Raw genomic sequence first — 17,773 nt, forward strand, 5'->3', positions numbered from 1 at the left:
TTATGCATTCAGGTGTGTGCCCTGACTGGGGAATCGAACCCACAACCTCAGCACCTGGGGGGTGCCACTCTAACCAATTGAACTACCTGGCCAGCGCTTCCTTCCTATTTTACTTTAGACTGGATGATTTTTGAGGAAACTTCCACAAGAGATACTTTGTGATTCTAAATCATGTACATATTCAACACTCAATTAACACTGCCTTATCATCTTGTCCACAAAGTACCTTCCTGCCTCGGGGCCTTTGCACTTGCTATTCCCTTGTCCTGCTGGATGACTCCCTGGATGGTCATGGCCTACTGCCTCACTTAGGTCCTTGCTCAAACATCACTTCCTCAGAGCAGCCCTTCCTCGTCAGCCCATCTAAAAACAGCACAGTCACTACCCCTTTCCCCTACTTTTTCCCCGTTGCACGTAACCACGGTCTGACCTTACACGCTGGCCTCGCCCCTGGCATGTCCGTGAGGCGGAGACTTCATGTCTTGTTCACTGCTGTATCCTCAGATTCGGGTACGTCATAATCACTCAAGACATTTGCTGAACTTGTTGAGTAAATTGCAGTTCAAGTATTCACCTCTTTTGCCTCTCTAACCAGACAGTAAATTCATGGAAGGCAGCCAAAGGTTGCTCATTTAGCTTCTTTAAAGCAACTCTGCATGGATGACAGACATTCAACCCAGACTTACGGAATGAATGAACATTCGCCTCGGAACGTGTGTTACCAGGCGAACCAGCCAGCACTCCCTGCAGGCGGACAAGAGCAGCAATGCCTTGCCCATCAGCCCGCACTGCACAAAGTACTTCTATGTACACAAATGCATTTGCCAAAATTCTGCCAATGTTGTAGTAGTCCTTGAGGTTTGCCTGAAGGAATGCTGAAGTCTACAGCATTCTTTGTTAGGTTTTTCATATTTACAGCCATGTTACTATCTCAGCAAGAAAACAGGTAGTAGAGCAATGCTTCGTTGAGTTTTTCATCATTTGCCGAAAAAACTTTCCAGGATATTGAGCTCCCAAAACAGAAGGCACTCAATACCACAAGTGTTCGTTTCTGGAATGCAGTATATATTACATGAATACTTTTTGGGTGGGCCTTAGATATTACTGGCATTTAATGTGTTCTTGGGACATCTGAAAAAAATATTTGAAGAGACTGAATCACATTTAAAGTAAACAGATAAGTAAAATTTAAAAGAGACTATCTTGACATATATGTGTGCCTGGAGAGATTTCTGGAAGGCTGTTTAACAAAGTCTTCAGAGTGGTTAATTCTTGATGGTGGAAACGTAATGATGTTTATTTTGTTCCACTTTCCATTTTCCTGTTTTGAGTTTTTAAAACAAATTCAAAGTCATCACAAGAAACCTATTTCTATGCAGTGCTTTATTTTTTGTCAGGGTGAAGAGCATACAAATTACTACAACTCTTTTCCTGGCTATGTGATTCTCAGTATATAGCAAATCTCAGAAATTTTTAATACTGCATGTAGCAAAGCAACAAAAATACAAGGAACCAAAAGTCTACAGCATTTTTTGTTAGGTTTTTCATATTTACAGCCATGTTATTATCTCAGCAAGAAAACAGGTAGAGCAATGCTTCGCTGAGTTTTTCATCATTTGCCGAAAAAAACTTTCCAGGATATTTAGCTCCCAGAACAGAAGGCCAAAAGCTGGTCCAGAGACTCGTTCTGGACTTTGGACCAACCTCAGAGGCACACAGGAAATGTGCTCATTCTCCTTTTTTCTCCCGATGACTTGAAATACTTAAAATTACCTTTTCCTTGTATTTTTAACTATAGGGATTGGGAAGACAGACAAATGACCACCTCGTGGAAAATCTCTGCCGATGCCAACAATATATGGTCCTCTTTTTAGTCTGAAAGGTTCTGGGTTTCCTGTTAATTCTGAACTAAGGGCTTTCAAGGGTGCTAGTGCACCTTCGGGCCAGCGAGGGTTTTTTTTACACACCCAGCAGCGCGTGTCTGTCTCCGCGCCTGTGCATCCCTGAGTGCTTCTGTGTGCGTGGCTGTGTAAAGTGGGTTTGGAGCCCATGTCTTACACACCCAACGAAGATGCGCGTGCAGCCGTACAGGTGAGCGCAGGTTCCCCCGTCACGGGCTGCTGGGGGTGAGGGTGGGGTGGGTCATCCGCCAACGCAGGTGGCTCTCCACCCGGACCCCGGAGCGGCTGGGCGGGCGCAGGGCGCGGCGGGGCGGCAGGGCGGCCGGGCCGCCGCGGGGACACCAGCGCAGCCGGCTTCCGGGCAGAGTCCAGGGCACGTGCTCAGGGAGGCGTCTTCTCCCTTCTGGAGGTGTGCTTAGAGCGGAGACTGCGGGAGGGTCGGGAGCCCGGAGGACGTCCGGAAGGCCCGCGAGTGGGGGAGGGCGCCGTGGGCGGGGCGGCGCCTCCCACCATCCAGTCCCCGCGGGGCTGACGGCGACTTCCGTCCGCCCTCACCCAGTCTCAGGGACGTGGAAACCGAGACCGCAGGCGAAGCGCGCGTGGGGGGCACCCGGACGCCCAGGTATGTACGGCTCGGCCCCCAGCCAGCGCCGGGACGGTTGGGCCCGGCGGTTGCGGGACCCACTGTGCTGCGCCTCGGCCTCTGTGACGCACGGTGCGGCCTCCGGGGCTGACCGGCGGGGCGGCGGGGGCGGGGCGGGGGCGGGGCGGCGCGAACCGGGTGGAGCCGGGCGAGGCCCCGCCCCCGGGCCAGAGCGGCGAGGACGCTACGGAGCAGGCGCGTCCTGCCGCCGCTGCTGCCGCCGCCGCCACTGCCGCCGCCGCCTCTCACCCTTCTCCCGAGCCGCTGCCGCGGCCGCCATTTGCACAGGGATCCCGGTGACAGAGGCTCGGCGGAGGGGCGGAGGGAGGGGGAGGGCCCGCGGAGCCCCCTAGGGCGGGAGCGACGCCGCCGGCGCTGGTCGGACTCCCTGCGCGACCGCGCCGCCCGCGGCGGGCCCGGAGCAGCAGCAGCAGCGGCAGCGGCGGCAGCCGAGGCCGGGCGTGCGCCTGAGGCGCAGCGGCGGCGGCCCTGCGGGCGGCGGGAGGGCGGGGGCAGCGGCCGCCGCCGTTTGATGGATCCGAGGATCGCCTGGTTCCAGCCAGAGCAGCTCGGACCGTCCAACAGTCTGTGGATGCAGATCTGGGAGACGACCCAGGGGCTGAGGAACCTCTACTTCAACCACCACTGTCACAGCAGCGGCGGAGGCGCGAGCGGCGGGAGCGGCGGCGGCGGCGGCGGGAGCAGCGGCAGCCCCGGCAGCCCGGGCAGCCCCGGCGGCGCGGCCCCGGCCGGCATGTACCGCTCCGGGGAGCGCCTGCTGGGCGGCCACGCGCAGCCCGCGGAGCAGCGGGACTTCCTGCCCCTGGAGACGACCAACAACAACAACAACCACCACCAGCCCGCGGCCTGGGCTCGCCGCGCGGCCGCGGGCCCCTCGGCGTCCCTGTCCCCCTCGGCGTCCCCGTCCCCGCATCCCGCCGCCGTGGTGCCCACCGCGGAGCCCGCCGACCCGGCCTCGGGCGGCAGCAACAAGAGGAAGCGCGACAACAAGGCCAGCACCTATGGACTCAACTACAGCCTGCTGCAGCCCGGCGGAGCGCGGGCCGCGGGAGGCCGTGACGGCGGCGGGGGCGCGTACAGCGGGACCCCCTGGAAGCGGAGGAACTACAACCAGGGCGTCGTGGGGTGAGTGGGGACCCTGCGGCCTGGTGCCTTGGCCTTTGCACACGCGCAGCGGGGCACACGCCCACAGAAGGGGGTTGGGGGGAGCCGGGCGAGGCCACCCCCCCTTAGCCACCTTCGTTGCTGCTTCACGGGGCTGATGGACATCCCTTGTCTGTCCACCCTCCACACCTCCCTCGACCCTCCTTAGCGATCCACACCCTCTCTCACCTCCCTTAGTCATCTACTCTCTCTGCCCTCATCTTCTCCCGCCCCCCTTCCCCATTCATTCTTTCCTCTCGCCTTCCCCCCATTCCAGTCGAACACACCTTCCCGACTGCCTCCTCTGGCCCTCCCCACCTGGCTCCCGTCGTCACACCCCAAGACGAGGTTGCCTAGCACGGGCAAATCATTAATTCCCCCAGAACATTCCTGTGTTAGTGCTTTTCGATGGAACAGGACCTGGAGGTGCTTCGCTTGCCAAGAATAGAAACATCCAGAAAGCTCCTCCCCCTCCCTTCCCCCTCCCCCTTCCCCCAATCCCAAACAGGACTCATCAGCTCAGTGAGGCTTTGCCCGCTCCCTACCCTTTGGTCCATCCTTTCTGTATTCTGAAACACGTCTTGCATTAGCGATGCCACGTTCTGTGGAGAGTGAGGGATGGGGTGACAGCTAAGTTGAGTCTGCTGGAGTCGGTGAGCTCTTCTGCTCAGGCCGCTAGAACTTTCTAGGAGTTTATGGTCCTGGGCCCAGCCTCTGGTGGTGAAGTTGTCACCCGGCAGCGGCAGCCAGCGCCGCTCATCCTGGGGGTGACAGTGCGCTGCTGCGAGAGGGTTGCACCACGAGTGAGTGTGTTTAAAGTTCAGCTGTTGCAAAACACGATCTTACCTGACCCCTAGTGGGTTAGGTCCAGAACCAGCGCCACTGTCTTTCTGGGAAAGCCCCTGTGCTGGGGCAGGTTACCGAGTGAGTGAGAGTGTGTGCGTGTGCGTGTGCGTGTGAGTGTGTGTGTGTACCCCGAGTGTGGGGAATGAGCTTTCACATGGCTTCTCATTTCCCAGATCCTGGTTTACCTTGGGGGCCCGGTAGGCAGATGAAATCACTGCTCGTCATCCCGGGTGAAACCTTTTCCTAGGCTCACCCATGCCGCTCTGCCCTGCCTGGGCAGTGGTGCAGGCCCAGGTGAAATGAGTCGGTGGGTTCCGTCTGCTTCCAGTGGGCTGGTCCCTGCCACGTGCGGCGGTCACGGCTCACACCCTCTTTGGAAAATGCAGTGGAGCGCTGTCGGCCGGCTCCGGGAGCCTGTCAGACCTGTCCCCACTCCAGTGAGGAGGCTGGTGGGGTTGAGTCTGTTGCTGCCTGCAAGGGCGCTCTCCATGGTCACCGCGTTTTCATAAAGGGCTCCTGGGCCCGTCCTGTTGGTATTTCCAAGGTGAAGCGTGAACCTGTGGCCCAGTGACAGGCAAATGGGTGTTGAGGGGTTCTGGGGGTACCACGTCAATAAGCAAGCTCCAGAGAAGTGGTTGCTGTCGACTAACACCTTGAAGTTCCTGATTGCGTTTTATTGAAGCCTCTGCATGGCTGTCTAGCGAAGATGCTTTATAAAATCCAAAATGCCGGCCGCCTCTTTCTGAGAGTTAGGAATCGTCCTCTCCTCTACTTGCTGTTTTTTGCTGAGGAGACCGCAGAAGGGCCACACTTGAACTTACGTGGAAACAATTTGGTCTTGTTCCTGATTCAAATATTATATTGCCCTCAGAGGGATTAAAGGGAGGAATTTCTGTTTCCCAGAGGGATTACTGTTTAAAAGCTGCTGACCACTTTCTCCGACTGGCCATTTTGGGGCCTCCTCCTTTGTGAGATGTTAGCAGTTCATACTTTTTATTTTGTTAAGTGGTTCCTAAGAGCATTTTCGTAAGAGCGTCTGGGTGGTTAAAACTTTAGATTTCTCGGTCCTTATTTCTTGGGTTTTGCGGAAGCTTTTGCTATTTTTAATACAGATATTTAACAAATCCGAGTTCAGAGTGCTATCTTACACTATTCTGAGATTAAATATAGTAAAACGGTTACCAGCACTCTGCGCCCTTGGCGTGTGACCGACATTTAGCTAATAGGTTAGCTGGTAGGGGCAGTCCTTGGCCTCAGTCTGGGGGGAGGGCAGTGGAGGAAGAAGCACACACACAGTGGACTAGAACCGAGGGACAACTGTGTCCACTCTCTCACGTCTGGATCTCTCGGTGTGTTTTTGTCTCGGCCAGACTGGTGACCGACTGACTGCCTGAACACTCCAGGGTACAGTTCAAACTCCCGACTTCTCTGTCTCCCGGGTTCTGGATTTTTTTGGTTCCTCCTCTGAACTCTTGGAGTGCTTGCTTCATGCTGTTGGTATAGCTTGCTGATGTTTACTTTTCCTTTGAGGTATGTGTTGCTTCTCAGCCACTAGGTCTCTAGTGAAGATGGACATTTCTTAAATGTAGATTAAGGTACCTGGGTTTCGTCCTGAAGTCTTCACAGTCCTCTTGCAAAACGGAACCCTCCTGGCTCACCATCCCAGCCCGCTCCCTGTTCCACGGGCCCAGGGAGCTCGTTCACTTTCCTTTTCCTCTTTCTGAGGTCACTGTCACTTACTCTTCTTCTTGGGGTTCATTTCCCTCCGGGGCTTGCTGTGCTGCAGGAAGCAGTTGCCTGCTCCCTCTGGTTGTCCACGACAACGAGCCGTAAGCGCCTTTCTTCTCAAAGATTTCATTGTTGATCACCCTGGAGAAAGAGGAGGTGACCAAAAGTAGCAAGCCCAGGAACCTTAGGGAGATTCAGAGTCCCCGGTCTGAGCCCCCTGTCCAGAAACTGCTTGTGAAAGGCGCTTGGCACTCATCCAGGCTCTTTGGAAAAGGTTTGGGTGGCTGCGCTGCCAGATCTGGAGGTATTTTTTCAAGGCATGGACAGCTATTTAAAATCATGTTTCGGATACACATTTGATCAGGGGTTATCGAGAAGACTACCTTGGGAACTTGGTTTAAGGAATAATTTCTCTTTTTATAAAAAAAATCATTAAAAAAAGTTTATTTATTTATTTAGAGAGGAGGGGAAAGAGAGAAAAATGCCAATTTATTGTCCCACCGTTCATACATTCCTTGGTTGATTCTTATATGTGTCCTGACTGGGGATTGAATTTGAAACCTTGGTCTATTGGGATGATGCTCCAGCCAATTTAGCTACCCGACCAGGGCTGGACTAATCTTTTGAACGGGATGATGGGATGGGAGTAGAAAAAGAACTAATGTAAGGGCTTCAAGGTGAGGATGGAGAGAACTCAGAACCCCTTCCTGGATCTCATTATCACCTACAGCCTTGACCTTGAGTGACTGGGAAAATGTTGGTGTTACTACTGAAAAAATAAAAGATAGGGTGACGGTGAGGTGGAGCTGTCCAGCAGGGAATTGAAATTTGTGGGGTGAGATGTAGTCGCTCTTTCTGCTGTGGGGCTGCGTCTATCCTTGTGGCCCGTGCTCTCTGCCACAGTCAGTCCGAGGCACTGGTGCTCTTCTTCAGCACTGGCATTATGGCCCCTTTCTGCTGATTTCCACATACGCAGCAGGGTCAGTGAGGCTGGTGTTAGTGCTGAGCTCCGAAGGGATCGATCAGGCGGTTTAAGTATAAAAGAATTGGGTTGAGTGTAAAAGAATTTAGAGGCCTCTTGTACGTGCTTGCTGGGAGTATCGTTCCTTTGCGTTTGCAAATGTAGCCCGTGGTAATTCTTCAGTGAACTAGAACCTCCAGGTTATTCCAGTTCGCTGCACTGGGTACTGAAATGTACTTTCAAGAAGACATTCCGTTTTCTACTGTGTAGCGTCTGCAGTAACAGTGTAATTCAGGTCTGAGAGTTTATCAAAATCCGGTATAGTGTGTGCACCCGAGTCGTTCGTGCCACAACTCACCTTCTCTCCGAGATCGGTGGCCGGTGAACAAACACTGCCACTGTAACAATCAGCGGCATTTCAGGATGTGGGATCTTTGTCAACCTCCGCTGGGTGTTTAGTTGTTGGAACCGGGAATGGTTTCTCAGTGCCTGCCCTGTGCTCACACGGAAGGGTTAGTGTGTCTCAAGAGAGGGAGGGTGAGAAAGGGGCACTGGGAAAGGAGGAAAGTAAGTTAGGGCAGTCCCGGTCCTGGGGTGCCAGTTGGCCTGGGACCCCGACTTCGTCCAGGGAAGCCTGGTGTTAGCATCCCAGAGGGTCCGCGGGAGGACAATTCAAGGGTGCCTTTGCTGATATTGGATTCCTCAGATACGGTTGTGGTTAGTTGTTCTCATACCTGCTGAAACAGAATAATTTAAGCCATCTTTTTTTTTTAAGTGGAAAATAGAAAAACAAGCTGTTACGTGATTTCACTCAGCTTTTTATCCTCCCGTCTGTTGAATCCATTAGAGTAACGTGTAGTGGAGGAAACTATTTCAGGATCCCGCCCACGGCACTAGAGAGTGTGTGTATTAATCACCAACGCATGCACGTAGGTATGGAGTAATCTTGAAAGGCCTATAGGCCAGAGAGGATGCTTATTTGAAGAATTCAGGTCCAGTTCCTAGCAGCTGGTCTGAGAATCCTGTCTCTGCTCTTTCCTACAGAGCTGACTAGAGACAGCGCAGCCTGCTTGGGGAACTCAGAGGAATAGAGAAGAACGTTCTTTGTCCCCCTCAGAACATTTGCCAGGGACTCAGCTGCTGCAGAACACCACAGCGGCTTCACATTCATTTTACCACTTTTTAAATGACATGTGATTAGCCCCGGCCGGTGTAGCTCAGTGGAGTGAGCACAGGCCTGTGAACCTAAGGGTCACCGGTTCGATTCCCAGTCAGAGCACATGCCCGGGTTACAGGCCAGGTCCCCAGTAGGGGGCATGTGAGAGGCAACCACATATTGATGTTTCTCTCCCTCCCTTCCTCTTTCTCTAAAAATAAATAAATAAAATCTTTAAAAAAATAAAATGACATGGAATTACATTTTTCTTAGACAGTATTTATTGAAGTTGAGGATGGCCTTCTGAGCTAGACTTTTCATTCACTTGGACCCAAATAGCAGGGGAAACATTTATTTCCATCCTGTAAGTGACTGGTGATGTAAGAGGCTTTTGTATGCTTAGGGCTTTGGGCCCCAGGGAAATTTGAGTTAAAGATCCTGAAGGGAAAAAAAACGCACATGGGGGCATGTATGTTGTACACTGGCCCCTTACTCACTTGAACAGTCTCAAGTCTGAGGACGTTCTCGCCCTACGCATGAGCGATGTTACATAGTATCTGGTAACTAAACTCGGGGTTTTGGCTCGGCCCTTGCTTTCTGCGGAAGCCTGTGTGTTCACATCGCTCCGTCAAACCACAGAGCTCGCGGTCGCCTTTATGCACTACCGCATTCCAGTCACTCTGCAAGTAGCCCCACCTAAGGTTGTATTTTCTTTTTCTAACTTTACATTTCATTTTGAAATGCAGAGTCACAGAAATTTGCAAAAAATAGTACAGGAAGACCCCACGTTCCTTCCCTTCAGCTCCTTTGGTGCGACCATAGCATCTTACATAACTGCAGCTCAGTATCGAGACCAGGAAACGGACATGGGACATCCCTCGAATCCACAGCCTCGTTCAGAGTCCACCAGTTGTACAAGCACTCACGTGTTCTGTGCGTGCAGCTTACGGCTTAAAAGGGCCCAGTTTTCAAGTTTACTTTGGTTTTATTCTTAGTGATGACATTTTAACTCTTTCTTTGTTTTCTCTTTGACGTTCTTGGCAGCCTTTCCTTTACGTGCCCCTCTTTTCGTAGTGACCAGCTTGAGGCAGAGCTTGGTGTTACTCTCTAAACGCACACAGACGGGCAGCTGCAGAGTCGCTTTCAGAATTGAGAGCCCTGTCCTTTCCCATGTGATGAGTAAGCCTCATTTTCCGTTGTCTTGCCTCTGTTTTCGGGGGAGCCCTGTGGTTGCTGGTCGTTTGGGGTGGTGCTCGTAGTCAGGTTCGTCCTTTGCAGGGGTTTTATGTCTGAACAGCGCTTTCGGACTGTGTAGAATAAATACCTTTATCTCCTAGCTGACCCGAGAAGAGACTGTGCGTCATTGGAACCGTTTTCTGGACTGAGATGGGACCTGGTCTCTTGTTTTTCCCTTTCCCAGCTCCTTGTAGTCACTGGTTTGATTTTGTCAAAATAGCATAACTCTTAGTTAAGTGTGGTAAATTCCTGCCAAAACAAGACTAAGAATCCATGCTGTTTTCCGTGGTGGCTAAACCAGTTTACATTCCTGCCAACACGCACAAGAGTTCCGTGTTCTCCACAGCCTCGGCAACACTCGCGATTTCTTGTCTTTTTGTTACTCATCATTCTAACAGGTGTGAGGTGATACTGGAAAAAAAGTCTTACATTGGAAAAAAGCATTTTGAGGTGTTTCCACATATTGATACGAAGAATAAAGGAAATAATGTATACATACATTACAAAGTCTAAAAGTACTGACATCCAGCCCTGGCTGGTGTGGCTCAGTGATCGCTGCTGGCCTGCGACCCGAAAGGAACCAAGGGGTCACCGGTTTGACCCCCATCAGGGCACAGGCCTGGGTTTGAAGAAGGGTCCTTTCCAGGTCCCCAGGTCGGGGTGTGCAAGAAGCAACCAGTTGCTGTATCTCTTGCGCCCTGCTGTTTCTCTCTCTTTCTCCCTTTCCTTCTCTCTAAAAGTAAAATAAATAAAATCTAAAAATGGATGTCATTACATCCTGGTAGTAGTGTATGGGGGCTACAGTTCTCTTCCCTTGGCTTAGCTGTGTTTTCTAGCGTTGTATTACATACTAAAAGTCAGTTAGGAGGGCAGAGCTTCTGCTCAGTGTTCTTACCGTGCGTGTAAAAAGTCAGTAGGGACGCAGGAAGAGATGGGGGCGATGGCTGTGCTTCTGGGCCTGGTGGGGGCGGTGGTTTCACGACGGTGCGCTTGTCCCCAGACTCGCTGAGTGTCATACGCTGAGTATTAAATATTCGCCATGCCAACCAGGCGTCAGTAAGGGGTTCTGAAGTCCGCTCTGTGGGGGGGCGGTGGTGACGGCTGCACAATGGGGAGCACATGCTGCTGTGACTGTGCACCTAAAAATGGTTAAAATGGAAAATATAATGTGTACAGTTGCAAAGGGCATAATTTCCCACATGTTAAGCATATTGATACTTTAAAAGAAAGTTGTAATGACCTCATTAAAAAAACCTAAAATTTTATTTCAGGTAAAAAATGGTTAAAATGTTAAATTTTATGTTACATGTATTTTACCACAATTCTTAAAAATGGGAAAATTTTTTTCAAATAAGAATATTGACAAGGAAAAAAGTTATTTAAAAATTTTCTTTTATTTCAGATGTCTACTTATTTTGGGACTTATGGGACCAGTTTATTTCCCACGTGTAACTGAGCTGACAGAATATAATTACGTCCAGTTAGGGTTCTTGCGCCCTGACGAGGAATTGGGCTCTGAAGTGGACCCGCACAGATTTGTCCATAGGGTGAACCTGGCACTTGCAGAAGACGTTCGTGCGCTCCCTTGAGGGCCGCTCTGCTCATGGGCTTGACCGACTGACGGCCACATGGCGGAGTCATCATGGGGTTTGATTTTCAGAGGTCATTGCTTCCTTTTATTTTTTCAATCAATAAATTGAACCTCAGACAGGTTAAGTGACTTACCAAGTTTCACTGCTAGTGGAGTGACTTAATCTTTACCTGAAACCAGGGCCTCTTAGCCCTTGTCTCGAATGGATCTGAGCATACCTGTCGGCCCCGCCTGTGATTTCAGATAAACCCGGGGCTGGCCCGCATAGCCTCCTGCACACGCCCAAGTTCCCTACGGTGACCGTGTGCTGCTTCGTGTGCTCAGTCGGGGCAGCTCTTCAGCCAGGTGCTTCAAAGCAGGTCTCAGTCGGAGGAAGTTAAATACAATTCTAATGACTGGAGCCCGCTCCTCAGAGATTCTGATTTAATGGACCTGTAGGGGTGGCAGCTCTCACATATTTTTAAAATACTAATCATACACAGCACAGGTTGAAAAGTACTCCTTAAAGGATCTTTTTTTAATAAAGCTTAAACATTTTTGAATTTATTTTTAGACAGAGAGGAAAGGAGGGAGAGAAAGAGGGAGAGAAACATGGATTGGCTGCCTCTTGCACGCCCCCCACAGGGGACCAGGCTGCAGTTAGGCAGTGGCCTGAGGGGGGATCGAACTGTCGACCTGTGGTCTGCAGGCCGGTGCTCAGTCCACTGAGCCACACTGGCCAGGGCAAGGATCTGTTTTTAAAGCACAGGTTCCCAAACCTGGCTGAGTATCAGAATCCCCCCGGGGACCTCTGAACCCTCCGAGCTCTGGGCTCCAGAGGGATTCCTGGTTGGGAGGGACAAGAGACACTGAGCTCATCGAAGGTCACACTCAAGATGGACCAGCTCTGTCTCCCCATGAACTTTTCTCTGTTAATTAAAACCAGACCCAGTGGATGAAACAACTTCAAAACACTTACGTGGGCCACAGACATCATTTTAACCAAGTGAGTTTGACTGGGGCCCTGTGACATGCTTGTTTTTTCGGATTAAAAGTAAAAATGCTTCGCTCTGGCCTGGTGGCTCGGTTGGAGCATCATCTTGTAGACCAAAAAGGTTGCGGGTTCGATCCCTGGTCAGGACGCATGCCAAGGGTGCAGGCTTGGTCCCATCTTGTACAAGAGGCAACCGACAGGCGTTTCCCTCCCACATCAGTGTTTCTCTCTCTCCCTTTCTCTCCCCTTCTCTCTTCCCCTCCCCCCCCTCTAAAGTCAATAAACATATCCTCGGGTGAGGATTAAGTAAAAATGCTTATTATGGAATTTGAGATTTATGTGTAAGATTAAAAAAAAACTTGGTCTTGTACTGAAATTGCTTTTTGCAGGGGGGGCAGTGAGGGGTCTGGGTTGGTTTATGAGCAGGGAAGAAAGTTTCTGTTGTTGGAGAGGGCAGGCTGTGGACTGAGACCTGGGGACAGTGGGCCTTCAGCGCCCTTTATCAGTCGGGCTCCGCATTCATATGGGTTCGAACTTCCTTAATGGAGCGTTAGGTAAATCACATGCAACTTCTGACCCAGGGATTTTGCTTAAGTTTTAATGATGTAACTTAGAATTCTCCTTCCAACACTTCAAACACTACAGACAAGTCAGGAGTCTCACGTGACCACCCTTCCAGCCCCAGCCCCTCCCTGGGAGCTGCTGATTGTCCCCATGTCCTGCGGATCCTCCCAGAACGTTTCCTACCAGGTAGAGCGACCACAGAACTGCTGCTTTTTTCCACTAAACACACACTGGGAATTTTTTCATGTCGCTTTCAGTGCTATGTCGGATTCCAGCTGTGGAGCTGTGCCGTCATTTTCAAAGCTGTTTTCCCCTTGATGACCACAGAGGTGGTCCCGCGGGTCCTGGCCCAGGGCTCCAGCGGGCACCCCAGCCTGAGCCTCCGTGTGCGCACGTGCCGGGGTGTGGGGCGCGATGTGTGGCAGATGCCAAGCCATCCTCCAGCCGGGCGATGACGATGACGGGGCTGCGGGGGACTGGGGAGCACTTACTGGACATGCACACGAGGAGGTGGGAACACAGCGTGGCAGGGTGCAAGTCGGCTTTCACTGTGGTTGTCACCAGGACCAGGTGCACTTTGGGCTTGCGGCGCCGCGCCGGTGCCGGGGTGCCAGGTGCGGACTGGGACGCGTTTGTAAAAAACGCTGAATTAGGTTAGCGGTGTGAAGATGATTGGCAGGTATTGGTTGCCAGAATAGCTGTATCAAAACAGCAAGAAACACCACGAGAACGTGGTGCGTTCGGCATGTCTTCAGGGCTTGCCTTTTGTGATAGTGTTAGAAACTTCGGTTGTACATTTAATCATTCTTCTTGTATTCTTGGTCGACCTGACTGTAAAACTACGACCCACGTGCCGTTTCAAAGTATTCATCGGTCTCCGTGCACCCTTGTGTGTGTCGTACGGGACCCTTTGAAGCGATTCCCATCGCCCTGAAAGGTCTAGAAGCTTGGGGCGGGGATACCGCGCCCGGTCTTTGCCCCGTGCTCGCGTGGGCTGTGCCTGCAGTTTCCGGGGAGCCGTGGGGACATTTTCCTGTATCGGGACGCACGTTGCCTTAGGCTTCACTGCCCGCGGGCCTCTAAGTGGCATCTTACCTTCCGTGTGAAGAAAGTGCTAGGAGCACATGCAGCACTGCTTTTCAGCCACTTTCTCCGTCTCTGTTCCTCAAAATGGAGTCGAGGGGCTTCTCCCTGTTTCCAGGAAGACTGTGAGGATGGACAGTGAGGGGGGCGCTGCCACTCGTCTGGTCTTCCCGGGCCCTCTCTTCTCCCCCCACAAGCAGGGGGGTTTCACTGCTGGGGCTGCTTCGGTCTTGGCGCAGTGCTTGTGAGGGTTTTGCCCCGTGGGTTTGTTGGTGCGTGTGCGCGGGCGTGCGTGTTTGAGGTGAGTGTGAACATGGCAGTTCTAATGCCACGCTGCTTCGGAGTTTCATTGGTGTGCGCATGTGTCCATTTCTCTCATGCTTATCCCTTCCTCATCTGAGCGGGAGGCACGGCGCACCGGGCACCATTGACGCGGGACGCGGGCTCTTTGTCCTTGGCCAGGTGATCAGTCAGGTGCCCAGCCACACGGCGAGGTGAGCGGTGCGGCAGTTCTGGAAGTGGGCGGCGGTGCTTTCCAGGGGAGGAGAATGCCAAAGAGTTGTTCAGAGCTGTGTCACTTTTTCCGTGAAACGAGCAAGGCTCCCTGAGTCAAGGTCAGTTGAAGGACATGAAGTATGTGCTCATGGGTGCGGAGATTAATGATGGAAGGGTTTTTCTGTGACCTTCAGTGGGTGCCTGAAATCACCCTGTGAGACCAGCAGGGCCCAGGAGGGGCAGAGGCGGGCAGGTGCAGGGTCACGGATGCTGGGGATGCGTGCGAAGCTGCAGGGACTCCAGGGTTAGGTTGTCTTCACACTGGAAACTCTCAGGGCCTCAGATAAGCAGAGCCCCTTTGATTCCTGGTCCCCTTTGGGCCCCCATGTAACGAAGGCTACACAGGTTCCCGGCGTCTGCAGTGCGTGTTCCCGGCATCTGCACGTGTCGCCGGCGCCTGTGCGTGTGTTACCCTGCTCCGAGTGCCAACTAAAACCTCCGGGGGTTTTGTTTGGGTTTTTGCAAGTCGTTCGTTACCTGGATGCAGGGTCTTCTTTTTATTGGCTTCCAGGCCCCCCGTGCCTCTTGTTTTACTTTCTGGTGGCGCACAGCCACCTGTTAGCGCACATTGGGATTGTGTCTGCCTTTTGGCTGTTGTGAATAATGCTATGCACACTGGTGTGTAAGTGTCTGAACTTCTGCTCTCAGTGCATTTGAGCTCGAACTGGGAGTGGAGTTGTTGGGTCACACTAACTGGAAGAAGTGTAGTCAGGTTTTTAAAACAGACACTATTTTTTTCTGAGCAGTTCAAGATTAGTAGGAAAATTGACCTCCTCCCACAGCCCACCAGGGTACCTTGGTTGTAATTGGTGAATCTACGCGGATACGTCACTGTTGGCCTGGCTGTAGTTTGTCCGCGTTCACACTTGGTGATACACACTTTGCGGGTTTGGGTAAACGTGTAAGACACATACCCACTATGGAACGTACAGAATAATTTTCCTGCGCTCCCCACATGCGCCCTTCCTTCCCCCACCCTCTGGCAACCACAGACCCTCTTACTGTCTCCACAGTCCCGCCTCTTCCGGAGTGTGAGATAGAATCCTACCGTGTATGCAGCCTTTTCTGATTGGCTCTTTCGTTTAGTGATAAACAAACACTTAACGTCCCCTGTGTCTTCTCATGGCTTTGACACCTCGTTTCTCCTGAACAGTATTCCTTGTCTGGAGGCATCGGTTTATTTATCTGTCGCCTGTGGAGGGACCTCTCGGTTGCTTCCAGGGCCTGGCGATTGTGAGCAAAGCTGCCGTAAGCATGTGCAGCATGTTCTGTGTGGACATGCGTTTCCGGCTCACGTGGGTGGATACAAAGGAGCGTGGTTGCTGGATCGTGTGATGGGAATGCGTGTGGTTTGGCGAGGAACTGCCAAACCACCGTCCGCAGTGGCCGCACCATGCGGCACCCACCAGCCGTGGCCGAGGCTGCCGATGCCCCGCACCCTCGCCCTCGCTCAGTGTCAGTGTGCCGGGGTTGGGCCGTTCTGACAGGTGTGCGGTGGTGTCTGGTCTTAATTTGCAGTTTCCTAATGATCTATGATTCCAGGTATCTTTTCATATGCTTATTTGCCATCTGGGTGGGGTTTTTTTTCCCCAAAGTGTCTGTTTAAGTTTTTCGCCCATTTTTTATTTTTTGATTTTATTTGTTTATTTTAGAGAGAGGGGAAGGGAGGGAGAAAGAGAGGAAGAGTCATTGGCCTACAACCCAGGCATGCTCCCTGACTGGGGATTGAACCCGCGACCTTTTGGTTTGCAGGCCAGCACTCAGTCCACTGACCCACACCAACCAGCACTCGTCCAGTCTTTAACTGGGTTGTTTTTTTATTGAGTTTCAAGAGTTTCTGAATATTTTATACATGAGTCTTTATCAGATTATGTATTTCGCAAGTGTCTTCTCCCAGTCTGTGGTGCGTCTCGTCTGTCTCTTGATAGACATCTTTGTAATCTCAAGGTCGGAGAGCCTTTGAAACACTCAGGGAAGGGAGACGCAGGAGCGGAGACCACAGACGTCAGAACCGCACGCATGTTATGGCTGGCTGTCCTGTTTCATCTCGTGTAAATCATCTTCTGAAAATTATATCGGAATTTTGAAATAAAAATTTTACCTACAAGCCTAGGTGTCTGGCTTACCTTGAGAAGTGGGGAGCGTTAGCAGTCCCGGGCTCACATCTGTGTGGCCACAGTTGGCAGCAGGAGGGGACAGCCTCTTCCTGCAGGTGGACATGGCCTTTCCTCTGCCCCCCCTGGGCACCCAGCCCTGCAGGTGTGTGGTACAGGTCCATCCGTTTACTGAGCTCTCCGTGTCTTTTAGGCGGAGGTTCATAGGTAGAAGTCCATGGAAATAAAGGATTTCTACACAACGAAAAAACACTGCCCGAAATGGAAGGACTAACAGGAAAAGGATTTGTCTCCATGCCAAAAGGTTAATAGCCATAATATGTGAAGAATGGTAAGGAGCCAGCAAGAAAATAAGACGAACATGACCCCAAAAATAAGACTAGGAAATTAATTCACAGTCGGCTCCAGGCTTGGTGGGGGCTGGCTGGGACCGTGTCTGGCTTGCTGGGTGGTGCGTCTCAGCGCCTGGCGTGGTGCCTCGCACTTTGCAGGCGGGAAGGAAATACTTGTGAACAGTAATCCATGGTCGGTGGGTGACGGTCACTGAGGGTTCACCGTGTGCTAGGCAGGCAGCAGGCCCTTCCCGCGCCCTTGTCTCCAGACCCTGCAGAAGCCCTCCACGGGGGGGCACTCTCCTCGCTGCCCACGGCGCAGGCTGCAGAGGTAGAACAGCCTCCCACTGCCGAGGTTTGATCCCGGCCCCTGCTCGTCAGGCTGCCGTGTCCACCCCATCCAGTACCTCTCTGAAATGAGTGGGAAAAGACAGGATACAAATGTCCGGCAAACATGGAGAAAATTCCTAGCCTTGTTAGGAATCAAAGAATACAAACGAAGCGCTTTCCATTGGGGTGGGGCCTGCAGAGGGACCCTCGTGCCTTCCTGGGGGAGACTCTGTCAGCACCCACCTGGTGATGGGGGCATTTGGGGAATGTTCTGTAAAGGTCGTAGCTGCTCATACTTTGGCACCAAGGGATGAATTTGTTCTAGGAGAAAAAGGAGCATCGATTACAGATTGCTGTGCGAAGGTAGCGTTATGAAATCAAGTTGTGAAAAATGGGAAGTAACCTAAGTGCCCGACAATAAGGGATTGGTAGGATAAATTATGGTTCATTGATATACTGGAATAATGTATGGCCATTAAAATTCATCGCTGTGGTATCAAACGGCACACGTGGTGACCGGGGTGCAGCCGCTGTGTCTCCCACGGCTCGGACGGGGCCGGTGAGGGAAGCTGTCGGCAGCAGGCGGCAGAGTGTGT

At 52.1% G+C, this 17,773-nt stretch overlaps 1 protein-coding gene across 4 annotated transcripts in view; it reads left to right on the plus strand.

The window, feature by feature from the left end:
• Positions 1-2,056: 2,056 nt before the first annotated feature.
• Positions 2,057-17,773, plus strand: part of TENT4B (terminal nucleotidyltransferase 4B) — a 35,167-nt gene continuing 19,450 nt past the window's right edge. Inside the window, exons 1-3 of one of the 4 annotated variants that reach the window (XM_053915294.1) lie at positions 2,057-2,091; positions 2,461-2,523; positions 3,199-3,690. In XM_053915294.1, coding sequence (XP_053771269.1) covers positions 2,072-2,091; positions 2,461-2,523; positions 3,199-3,690 — 575 coding nt within the window. In that variant the 5' untranslated portion in view covers positions 2,057-2,071. Of the gene's footprint in view, positions 2,092-2,460; positions 2,524-2,740; positions 3,691-17,773 lie in introns of those variants that run through there. The other 3 variants (XM_053915295.1, XM_024551454.3, XM_053915296.2) reach the window with 3 other exon arrangements.

The sequence above is a fragment of the Desmodus rotundus genome, chromosome 12 (genome assembly GCF_022682495.2).
Source record: "Desmodus rotundus isolate HL8 chromosome 12, HLdesRot8A.1, whole genome shotgun sequence".
NCBI lineage: Eukaryota > Metazoa > Chordata > Mammalia > Chiroptera > Phyllostomidae > Desmodus > Desmodus rotundus.